General features: G+C 42.1%; 1 protein-coding gene across 8 annotated transcripts in view; it reads right to left on the bottom strand.

The window, feature by feature from the left end:
• usp28 (ubiquitin specific peptidase 28) overlaps positions 1-12724 on the bottom strand; it is an 88454-nt gene that overhangs the window by 59538 nt on the left and 16192 nt on the right. For 7 of the 8 annotated variants that reach the window (XR_007250523.2, XM_048561994.2, XM_059639079.1 and 4 more), the window contains exon 2: positions 865-942. The exons of the other annotated variant lie outside the window; for it this stretch is intronic. Coding sequence is in view for 6 of the 7 variants with exons in the window: in XM_048561994.2 (XP_048417951.1) it covers positions 865-942 (78 nt within the window). In the remaining variant the exon portion in view is untranslated. The remainder of the gene's footprint in view (positions 1-864; positions 943-12724) is intronic. 8 annotated transcript variants of the gene reach the window in all.

Here is a 12724-nt window from a genome sequence, read left to right as displayed (position 1 = left end):
GGCAATATTCCCCAACACATTTCAATTTAAACATGACTGGAGATGGGCCAGATGTTACTAATGCTGAATAGAAACTGCACCTGTAAAATTTGTAAAGTTACTGACCCGTGTTATTGCTTAAGGATTAGAACATACATACAGACTGAGCCTAATCTCAAAACATTTGCAGTCACTCATATTTTCAGTTAACCGTCCCACGTCATAGTAATGATGGCCATGGTAATCATCATCGATTGTTGTAAAAACCCATGTGGTTCACTAATGCCCTTTTAGGGAAGGTGATCTGTCATCTTTACTTGGTCTGGCTCGTATGTGTCTCCAGACTCAATGTGGCTGACTATCAACTGGCCTTGGAAATGCCCAGTGTACCACTCAGTTCAAAGGCAAATCAGTCACAATGCTGACTTTGCTCACAAACACACAGTTCTAATGAAAAATTAATAATTTTTTAAAACTTGCAAGTTTCTTCAGAGTGAGAGACGCCTTGGTTAATGGAAGCAAAATCTCCAGTATTTTGAGTGATCTCTAGTTGTGGAGGTTAGATCACTGACAGTATTTAAAGAAGAGGTAAATAGATTTTTGAAATGTGAGGGAGTTGGGTGCTATGGGGGGGGGGGGGGGGGGGGGGCTGGTTAAAAAAAGTGGAATTGATGCCTGGGGAAATCAGTCAGATAGGGCAGGCTGCAGATGCCGAATGGTCTACTCATGCGCCAGCTTTTAATGTACTTCTGATTAAAAAGCAGTTAGATATTGCATTTGTTGAAGGGTGAAGTTATTGTGTTTTTCAGGCTGGATGAGCTAAGACTTCCCTCTCTACCATACAATCCAGCTTGTATTGAAATACATGGATCAATGCCTGCTGACCTGGAGTGCCTTCTGCAGGAGTCGATTGTCATGAATCCCTGTGATCTCTCGCAGCTGGCTGATGATGAAGCAAATGTTCTGTGAACAAAAGCAAAGACAAAAAAAAAATGAGGAGCGAAAGGAAGTGGAGATCAGCATGTTCTTGCTGCTATGCACTTTGCTCAGAACCAAAGAAAATGTATAAAGTTACTAACCAAAACCACTGACTGGAGAGCAGAATGCAGTGAACTGAATCTGATCAAGATTTCTGCATCAAGACATTGAAACTTCAGAAAACTTTCTTGTTTTCTTTGGCACTGTCACTTCTGTGAACATTTGAAGGCATTGACTTTTTGTCTGACCTGAGTCAAGAAATATCTTCATCTGTTCACTCGAGTTATTTTCCATTATTTCACATATAAATGAATTACAGTATATGGTTATCTTTTAAATTGCTTGCTTTGTTTTAACACATTTCCTTTAACAAAACAAAGAATTTGCATTTATTTAGCATCTTTCTTCCCTGTTGGGTGTCGCAAAGTGCTTTAAATCCAACGAAACACTCTTGATAAAAACCTAAAGAACTGCGGATGCTGTAAATCAAGAACAAAAACAAAGTTGCTGGAAAAGCTCAGCAGGTCTGACAGCATCTGTGAAGGAGAAAACAGAGTTAACACTTCGGGTCGGTGACCCTTCCTCAGAACTCATTCTGATACAGAGTTCTGGGGAAGGGTCATCGGACCCGAAACATTAACTCTGTTTTCTCCTTCACAGATGCTGCCAGACCTGCTAAGCCTTTCCAGCAACTTGGTTTTTGTTCTTGAAATGCTCTTGAAATGCTTCACTGATGTAATGTAGGAGACAAGGTGGCTAATTTCTGGACAGCAAACTCCCATGATCAGGAACATGGTTATGACAGAGCCATCCGTACTTTTTTCATGCTGTTTGAAAAATAAATATTGGCCAGGACATAGTGGAGGCAATGTCTGTTGTTCACCAATACACTGCCATGGGATCTTTTACATCCAGCAAACTGGACAGATTAAATTTTGGTTAAGCTTCTCATGTGAAAGACAGTATCTTCAACTAAGGAGCATCCTCTCTGTACATTCCTGGACGGGATATCAGTCCACAAACCTGAGACTCAGAGCTGCCACTGCTGAGGCTTTAACTTTCATTTCATGTTTCTTTTGTAACACACAATCGAACCTACATTTGCAATGTTCATCTCAATTCCATCGCATATTTGTGTTCCTCAAAAAGAATTGTTTCATTCAACAAATCCATATTGGCTGCTCCAATTAGCCCTTTATCTAAGCACTTGATTTCCTTGTGGTTGTTTATAGTTAAAGATAGAAAATGTCACACACTGAAACTGCTTTTCCAACCTCCAAGACATAAGGGATGAGTTTTAACTCTCATTATTAAAAGTCAGTTTTCTTTGACAGCAATTGTTCTCTTTCCAATGAAGACAAATAAAACTATCCTTCACTTAACATTAAGCTTCTTGTACGTTCCTCTTTTCTACCAATCTTGATCAGCTTTTAATAAAGGAATGCAGGGCATTGTTTCCTCCCCTGCTTTCAATAAGAATAGTCACAACACATGCCTTGGTGATGACACACAGCAGGAGCAAAGAGCATGACTCTGTTCCTCACAACTGTGTCCTACTGCACTCATGGGATCCAAAGATTGACAATCAACCAGCTCAGTTACACCGAGGGCCATGGTAGAAGGTCACAACCTTGAACAGACAGACATCGATCTTGAATCGAGGTACAGCTGATGATGTCAAAATATAGGGGAGTATTTTCTGATGGATAGAACAGTCCTGACCAGAGGAACTTTCATCTGACACTCTCATGATCTTTTGTTTTGAGTAATAATGGACTTAATAGTCATTACACTGCAAAAGGTAATTCAGCTTGAAAAGTGCTTTGAATCAATTCAACAATATGATCACATTCAAAAGAAGTTGAAATGGGAAAGTAGTAAAAATACAGAACCTACCCCAATAAGCACAAGGTGAAGTGATTAACAAAGAAGCTATTCGGGGTAAGCTGGATGTGAACACAAGGAGAAAGGAGGAAGGGGGCAGGTCAATTGGGTGGGGCTGGTTGGGAGGAGGTTCACATCCATACAACCGTAGGCCTGTGAGCAGAATGGCCTGTTGCTAAGGTGCATGTCATTCTACAATATGGCACTACATAAATACAACATTATTCTTTTCATATGACATTACGCTCGTGCCGTTAGAAAACAGTAGAAGCCATCCTCAATTTCCGCGCTCCTAAATAAAACTATTCCGTTTTAATGCTGTTTAATCTTTTTTGCATATTTCCTTGAAATCATCTTCATTTCTGAGTTGACATCATTTTGCGCCTCATGTCAAGATCTGACTGACAGAGAGACCGAAAAATAGAGCAGAAATGTTGAGGGGGGAGGGGGAGAGAGAAAGAGGGAGGAAAAGAGAGAGAGAAAGAGGACAAACTACAATGAAAGAAAGGGAGAGATTGGAAAAGGTAGAGTGGGATGGGGGGGGGGGGGACAGAATGGAAAAGGTAACAAGAGAAAAACCAACTTTGTGCTTAAGGTATACCCGATATTTTTTATTCATTTCTGGGATGCGGGCAGCAATGGCCAGACCAGAACTTATTGCCCGTGCCTAACTGCCCACATGTAGAACAACAGTTTCCCTCCAGAGAGTTTAGTGGTGGGGGTTGCTTTTCAGACTGGAAGACTATCACCAGTGGTGTACCACAGGGATCGGTGCTGGGTCCTGTTTTGTTTGTCATTTACATTAATGATTTGGATGAGAATATAGAAAGCATGGTTACTAAGTTGGCGGATGACACCAAAATTGGTGTCATAGTAGAAAGTGAAGAAGGTTTTCTAAGATTACAGAGGGATCTTGATCAAATGGGTCAATGGGCTGTAAAATAGCAAATGGAGTTCAATCTGGATAGATGTGTGGTATTTTGTTTCAGTACAACAAACAAGGGCAGGGCTTATACAGTTCATGTTAGTGTTCTAGAAGAGGGAGCTAGGAGTTCAGGTACATAACCTTTGAAGTTTGTGTCACATAAAGGCAGGGTGGTTAAAAAGGCATTTGGCACATTTGTCTTCATTGCTCAAGTTTAGATAGGGTTAGTGGCAGTTGTCTTTTCTCTAGGATGGGGGATTTCAAGATTACGGGGCACATTTTCAAGGTGACAGGACAGCAATTTAAAAATGATGACAGGAGTGGCAATTTGTTTTTACACAGAGGATGGTTCACATGTGGAACGAACTTCCTGAGGAAGTGGTGGATGTAGGTACAATTACAACATTTAAAAGACATGTGTACAAGTAAATGAATAGGAAAAGTTCAGAGGGATATGCGACAGGAGCAGACAGGAGGAATGAGTTTAGTTTGGGCTTATGTTCTGCATGGCTTGACTGGACTGAAGGGCCTGTTTCCATGCTGTTTGGCTTTCCCAACAATTGACAATGGTTTTGTTGTCAGCATTAGACTCTTAATTCTAGATTTTTTATTGAGTTCAAATTTCCACCATCTACCATGGCAGGATTCAAACCTGTGTCCCCAGAACATCACCTTTGTCGCTGGATCAACAATCCACAGGTAATACCACTAAGCCATCACCTCCCTGGTTACAGTATTTGAATTTAGGTAGTATATAACAAATCATTTTTATTTTGCAGCTTACATTAGCTAGGAATGCAGAGCTGTGCACGTGTGCTCCAACTTGTACTTTGGGCTTTCGGGATAAGAAAATCATCCGAAGGGACCCAACTCCAGCTTTCACATCAATTCCAATTGAAAGTCATGATCAGTGTTTTTCAGAAATGTTACTCCAACACTGTGAAAACATTGCATATAGTTTCTGACATACGTAAGCAACAATGCAGGAGAGCCATTACTAAAAGACATGAAAGCTCCTTCAATGTGCACTGTGTAACTGGGGGAAGAGATTAATTCCCAATCCAGCCTGTATCAGCTCTGTAACTTGATGGCCAAGAGCAATGTGTGCACAACCTGACCAAAGAGGTTGGGTATCAACTTGTAAATCCCAGTAATGGCAGGCGGTAGGAGTTGGACAGATTCCTATATCAGCCACAAGACAGAAGGAAATGGGAGCCTCTATCATCACCAGCCATAGCTCCATGTAGCAACATGCAGGTAAATGTGCATGTTTGCATTGCAACTTGAACTCTCCAAGGCTGAGGTTCAAATTATAACTCACACACGGCGGCTTTCATTTAAATTATCAAACAATTACTCGACATTTAAATCACTAAAAGGCGAAAAAGGGTATATCATTGGGTCAATTGGTTCAACAGCTACATTTGTTGCCACCTCACCAATTAAATTCCAACAAGGTCAGGTAGGGGATTTTCTCAACCTGCTACCAACTACAGCCCTCGAGCAGTCAACTAACGGCAACCCGAGAGCCTTCACTCGCCACCTCAATGATGACCTGCCTTCCTGGTGGGCAAGCAAGATGGCCAGCTGCCGAATGGGAAAATATAGCAAGCTGACAGGTTGGGGAAGGGCTGTAATTGTCCCAATCTGGGTTCAAGGACAGGGGACAGACCACAACTAAGCAGGGGTGGAAGGAGGGGCTACTGCAAAATAGCACCCTGTAGGTCGGGTACAAAGCACAGTACGCAACCTGTGACAGTCAAATGAAATTTCCAGTCATAACAGAGCAACATTCAAGCAAAATGAATTAAAAGGGGCAAAGTTAAACATTGATTCCTGGCATATTGGTTTGCGAATGATTAAAACCACACAACAATACAGAAATATTCAGAACTGATCTCTATAAACTTTAGACAATAATATATTGCTCAAGAAATGATCCATATGACTTGTCATGTTAAGTGCAGTGTCTACTTTGAAACATCAGGAAGTCTTCAGTTAGCAAAACTCATGTGTATCAATGCAGGAACCACTCATAGATATTAGCAATACAAATGTCTCAGCAAGGGGCCCAACAACTTCTTCCCTAACTTCTTCAAATTTCTGTGAAACACCTGACCAGGACCCAGGGGTTTATCTATCTTTCATGCTTTTTAAGACCTCCAATGCCACCTCTTCTGTAAGACATCACTATTTTCCCAAATGCCCTAGCTTCCACGTTTTCTCCACAAAATATTCATTCGTATCTTACCCAAGTCCTGTGGTTCCAACATAGGCTGCCACATTGATCTTTAAAGGGCCCTATTCCCTCCCTAGTTACTCTTTTGCTCTTAATGTATCTATAGAATCTCTTTTTGCCCTCCTGATCCCCTCTTAAGTCAACCCCTACTGCCCTTATAATATTCTAGGGATTCACTCAATCCCAGCTGGGTATACCCGATATACACCTCCTCCTTTTGCTTTACCAGAACTCAATTTCTCTAGTCATCCATAATTCCCTACACCCACCCACATGAACAGGAACATACTGTTTCTGAACTCTTGTTCTCATCTTAAAGGCTTCCAATTTCTCAAATGTCCCTTTACCTGCGAATAGCCTCCTCCAATTGACTTTTGAAAGTTCCTGACTCATACCGTCAAAATTGGCCTTACTCCAAGAAAAAGTTGACCCATAAATCTCTTTTAAATCTTTCATCTTTCACCTTAAACCTATGCCTTCTAGCTTTGGATTCCTCTACACTGGGAAAAAGACCTTGGCTATTCAACATATCCATGCCCTCATGATTTTATAAATATCAAAAAGGTTACCCCTCAGCCTCCAACGCTGCAGGGAAAATAGTCCCAGCCTATTCCCTCTCTACCTATAGCTCAAACCTTCCAATTCTGGTAATCTTCTTGTAAATCTTTCCTGAACACTTTCAGGTTTCGACATGCTTCCAATAGCTGGGAGACCAGAATTGAATGCAGTAGTCCAAAAGCGGCCTACTCAATGTCCTGTACAGCCTCTACATGACCTACCAACTCTTATACTCAATGCATTGATCAATAAAGGTAAGCAGGCTAAACGCATTCTTCAGCATCCTCTTTACCTGCGATTTCACTTTCAAGGAGCTGTAGACCTGCACTCCAAGGTCTCTTTGTTTGGCAACATTCCCCAGGACATTACCATTAAGTCTATGAGTCCTGACCGGGGCGGGGGCGGGGGCGGGTGTGTGTGTGTGTGTGTGTGTGTGTGTGTGTGTGTGTGTGTGTGTGTGTGTGTGTGTGTGTGTGTGTGTGTGTGGGGGGGGGGGGGGGGGGGGAAACGAAGAGAAAATAGACGTTTAATGTTTAAGAAATTCAGAACTGCTGAGTACACAACTCTGACTAACACCATTCCCCTATCTTCCTAAATAAGAAAAAGATTGCTATCAAAAGAAATATTAAAATTTCAACTTAATTTTTCATCCCTTACTTTTTAAATAACCATTGCTCAGTAAAACATTATTTATTATTACAGCCGCACACTTTTAAATAGTGATAGTTTCTGCAGCTGCTACCATTTCTGCAAATTCAGCTTGAATAATGTGCTCTTCCAAATCTTTTAACATTTCCAAATGGGATTCAGCCACTTCATCCATCAGTGTAAACATTAAGTGTAACTTATCTGTCTCATTATGTTATTGACATTATACTGTGCAGATGTTGCTGAGAGATAACATACAGCACCTTTCACTTTCTCCAGACTGAGCTAATACCAGATTATGAAACTTTCTGGCCATTATCACATTGCCAATTGTGGAATTTTACTCCGTGTAAATTGACTGTCACATTTCCAAAATGACAATTGAGGTTATCTGTCAAAATACTTTGTAAAGCTTTCTCTGGAAAGCATTTTGGGGTGACTTCAGATGGTGTATTACAACAATTGGCTTTAGAGAGAGATATTTTCATTGCAAAACATGTACAAAATCATTTGAAATAAGAATTAGCGGACAGCAGATCCCACAACGTAACAAGTCAAGTTAATAACCTCACAATCATTCATGGAAGGTTCACACGTAAACTGAAGCAATCTTCCTGGTCATCAATTTATTTGATTTCTAAAATATTTCAAGGAAAGGCTCACCTAGAAGACTGTCCACTTCAGTCAGCAGCTTTATTATTCAGTGAAAACATCACTTGAAGGTGGCACACTCATTGTGAGGGATTTCAATGTCTATCACCAAGAAAGGCTTAGCAGCAGCAATGCTGATCGAGCTGGTCGATCAGTAAAGGTCGTTGCTGCTAGACTGGGTCTGCGACAGGTGGTGAGAGAACCAACAACATTTGACCTCATCCTTACCAACCAGCTGGCTGCAGATGCACCTGTACATGACAGTATTGGTAAGAGCGACCGCCACATCGTATTTGTGGAGGCAAAGTCCCACCTTCACATTTAGAGTATCCTCCAAATTTTATTTTATTCATCATGAGATGACAGCATCACTAGCTAGGCCAGCATTTACTTCCCTTCCCAAATTGGCCAGAGGCCAGTTGGGAGTCAACCACATTGCTGTGGGTCTGGAGTCACACACAGGCCAAACCAGGTAAGAATGGCAATTTCCTTCCATAAAGGACACTAGTGAACCCGCTCCTGATCTTACTATAGCCTTGGTTCAAACAAGGACAAAACAGCTGAATTCCAGAGGTGAGGTGAGAGTGACAGCCCTTGGCATCAAGGCTGCATTTGACAGAGTGTGGAAGCATGGAACCCTAGTAAAACTGGAATCAATGGGTAACAGGGGGCAAGCTCTCCACTGACTGGAGTCATACCTGACACATAGGAAGGTGGTCCTGGTTGCAGGAGGTCAATCATCTCAGCTCCAGGACGTCTCTGCAGGAGTTCCTCAGGGTAGTGTCCGAGGGCCAACCATCTTCAGCTGCTTCATCAATGGCCTTCGCTCCATCATAAAGTCAGAAGTGGGGATGTTTGCCGATGATTGCACAATGTTCAGCATAATTTGTGACTCCTCAGATACTAAAGCAGTCCGTGTTCACATGCAACAAGATCTGGACAATATCCAGGCTTGGGCTGACAAGTGGCAAGTGGCATTTGCCCCACAGAAATGCCAGGCTATGACCATCTCCAATAAGAGACAATCTAACCACTGTCCCTTGACATTCAATGGTGTTACCATCACTGAATCCTCCACTATCAACATCCTGGGGGTTACCATTGACCAGAAACTCAAATGGATTCACCACATTAACACAGTGGCTACAAGTGCAAGTCATAAGCTGGGAATATTGCGGCGAGTAGCTCATTTGCTAACTCCTCAAAGCCTGACCACCATCTACAAGGCACAAGTCAGGCATTCAATGGAATACTCCTCATTTGCCTGGATGAGTGCAGCCCCAACAACAATCAAGAAGCTTGACACCATCCAGACAAAGCAGCCCGCTTGATCGACACCACATCCACAAGCATCTACTCCCTCCACCACCGACGCTCAGTAACAGCAGTGTGTATTATCTACAAGATGCACTGCAGAAATTCACCAAAGATCCTCAAATAGCACCTTCCAAATCCACGATCACTTCCAGCTAGAAGGACAAGGGACAGCAGATACATGAGAAAGCACCCTCCAAGTTCCCCTCCAAGTCACTCACCACCTTGACTTGGAAATATAATCGCTATTCCTTCAGTGTCCCTGGGTCAAAATCCTGGAATTCCCTCCTTAATAGCATTGTAGGTCAACCCACAGCAGGAGGACTGCAGCAGTTCAAGAAGGCAGCTCACCACCACCTTCTCAAGGGCAACTAGGGATGGGCAAGAAATGCTGGCCAGCCAGCAACACCCACACCCCAAAAAATGAATAGAACAAAAAATGTTTCTTTTTCTGACAATTAACAATGGATTCATGGTCATCATTAGATTCTTGATTCCAGATACTTGTTGATTTCGAATTCCACCATCTGCCTTGGTGAGATTTGTAGCCATGTGCCCAGAATATTACCTGGGTTTCTGGATTAACAGTCCAGCAATAATACCATGAGGCCATCATCTCCTTTTGTGTGGCACTATCACTTTGCTAAATGGGTCAGACTTCAAACAGATCTAACACATCAAGACTGGGTACCCATGAAGCACTGTGGGCAATCAACAGCAGCAGACCTGTATTCAAGCACAATCTGCAACCTCATGGCCCAGTAGACCCACCACTTAACAATTATCAGGGGATCACCCTGGTTCAGTGGAGAGTGCAGGAGGGGATGCCAGGTGGAAAACTGGGCATATCTAAAAATGAAATGCCAACATGGCGAAGCTACCAGACAGGACTACTTTCACACCAAACAGGTCAAGCTAAGTGATAGAAAGAGCTAGGTGATCCTACAACCAATGGCTCAGATCCAAGTTCTGCAGTCCTGCTATAGCCAGTCGTGGATAGTGGTGGACATTTGAACAATTTACTGGAGGAGGTGGCTTCACAGATATCCCATGCTCAATAGAAACTGAAAGAACTGAAGGTGCTGTCAATCAGAAACAAAAACAAAAGTTGCTGGAAAAGCTCAGCAGGTCAAGCAGCATCTGTGAAGGGAAAGCAGAGTTAATGTTTCGGCTCCAGTGACTCTTCCTCAGAACTGTTCTGAAGAAGGGTCACCGGACCCAAAACGTTTACTTTGATTTCTCTTCATAGATGCTGCCAGACCTGCTGAGCTTTCCCAGCAACTTCTGTTTTTGTCCCCATCCTCAATGACGGAAGAACCCAACACAGCAAGGCAAAAGATAAGGCTAAAGCATTCACGGTAATCTTTAGCCAGAAGTACTGTGTGGATGATTATTCTGCACTCCTCCAGTGGGTCCAGATTAACAGATATCAGTTTTCAGTCAATTTAATTCACTCCACACAATGTCAAGAAATGGTTGGAGACACTCTATACAGCAAACACTAGAGGCTAGTAAAACATTTCAACAGCAATACTGAAGACGTATGCTCTAGAACTTGCTGATACCCTAGCCAAGCTGTTCCCGTATAGTTACAACACTGGCATCTCCCCAACAATGTAGAAAATTGTGCAGGTAATGGCCCATTGTCTTGATCACACAAAGCAGATCATACCTAACCTGACAAATATCATGCCATCATCATTTCGATCTCAATCATCAGTAAAGTGATGGAAGGTGTCGCCAACACTGTCATCAAGCAGCACGTGCTCAGTAACAACCTACTCAATAATGCCCAGTTTGGGTTCCGCCAGGTCACTCAGCTCCTCACCTCATTACAGACTTACTGCAAAACATGGACAGAAGGGCCGAATGCAAGAGGGGAGGCAAGAGTGGCACCCCTTGACATCAATCTAGAAAGGGGGCTAGAAAAGATTTACAAGGATGTTGCCAGGGTTAGAGGGTTTGAGCTATAGGGAGATGCTGAATAGGCTGGGGCTATTATCCCTGGAGCATCAGAGGTTGAGGGGTGACCTTATAGAGATTTATAAAATCTCAAGGGGCATAGATAAGGTGAATAAACAAGGTCTTTTCCCTGGTGTGGGGGAATCCAAAACTAGAAGCCATAGGTGAATGAATAAAGAAATAGGAAAGAGAGTGGGAAGAAAATTGTCGTTGGAAAATTGTCTTGAAAGAACAGACGCCTTGCACAGTGTAGTCAATTTTATCGCCATTCACTGCAAGTTTAATTATGATGCGTTTTTAATGTAAAGATATGACCACGCTTATTAAAAGATGGCCAGTATCTCCCATTGAGCGAATAATGAAATATAGTTTATCTCATTATTATACATTAACTTTTGTGGGATCTTGCCCTGTGCAAATTGGCTGCTGCATTTCCATGAGAATAGAAATTACAAGTCAAGAGTACTTTGCACTGGAAAAGCAGTTTAGGTTGTTTCAGGCATTTTGTATTTACCCAAGTTTTCACTTTGGTACTGAATTCTCCAATCATTCAGATCGTACCTGATATATTCTGAAATCGAGCCTATGAACTGGGGAAGAGTTCAACAGTTAATCTGTGACCATCTGAGGTCATCAGATTATTGCCTGGTTTGTAGCATCACAATTTATGTTGCAGGATTTCTTTCTTTATCTGTTTCTATTGATTAACTATTAATTCTGTAGATCTCTGTCAACAGCAAAGAGATTTGGGTATAATTACACACGCTTGTTTTGAATAATCAAAGTGAACGTAGTACAAGCTGTCTGGTACTGTCAATAACTAGGAGGATCCCTGGGGAAGTGTTAACATTTAATGGGGATTCCTAGTAAGGAGACACTATTTGCATGGGGCCTTCAGGAGAATGTGAATAGATAGCAATCCCTATGAGTGCACCAACATTCACAAGGGATCCTCTTCACAGAACGATTTGAGCTTCATTCACACCAGAACACAGCCTTCAATCCATTTCTGTACCTGTGGTCTTGAGGGTGGAAAAAAAAAGCTGGAAAATTCACTGAACGTTATTTTATTCGATTTTGAGATATATTTAGGTACAGCAAGATTCAAGAGTGTTTAAGGCTACAATTTTCTGGTACATGTAAGAGGTGAAGAAAGAATTGGAGTTGATTATTTTAGAGGACTCAGTGGATGCATTTTTCCCTCTCTGAGTAAAAACAAACTAATAACTAAGTTTGGCTGCTGGGTAAGGAACCTTAGGTAACATTGTGTGGAGTTGGAGGAAAACAGTGGGCCAGGCAGCATCAGAGGAACAGGAAAGCCAACGCTTCATGTCGGAACGCTTCTTTCTGAGGAAGGGTCCCAACCTGAAATGTCAGTTTTCCTGCTGCTCCTACACTGCCAGGCCTGCTGTGTTCCTCCAGCTCCACACTGTTATCTCTGACTTAAGCATCGGCAGTTCTTATAATCTCTTGGTAAGGAATCTTGTCTAGGCTGAAGTCAGATGCTAAATCTTGAAGTTTTATTGTAAACTTCAAATTCAAGTTTGCACAAACAGTTAAAGATTTTCCTTAAGACGGACCAAAAG

This window comes from Stegostoma tigrinum, chromosome 32 (assembly GCF_030684315.1).
Source record: "Stegostoma tigrinum isolate sSteTig4 chromosome 32, sSteTig4.hap1, whole genome shotgun sequence".
NCBI classification, from domain to species: domain Eukaryota; kingdom Metazoa; phylum Chordata; class Chondrichthyes; order Orectolobiformes; family Stegostomatidae; genus Stegostoma; species Stegostoma tigrinum.
The sequence above is the reverse complement of the archived record's forward strand: the minus strand, read 5'-3'. Positions and strand labels throughout refer to the sequence as shown.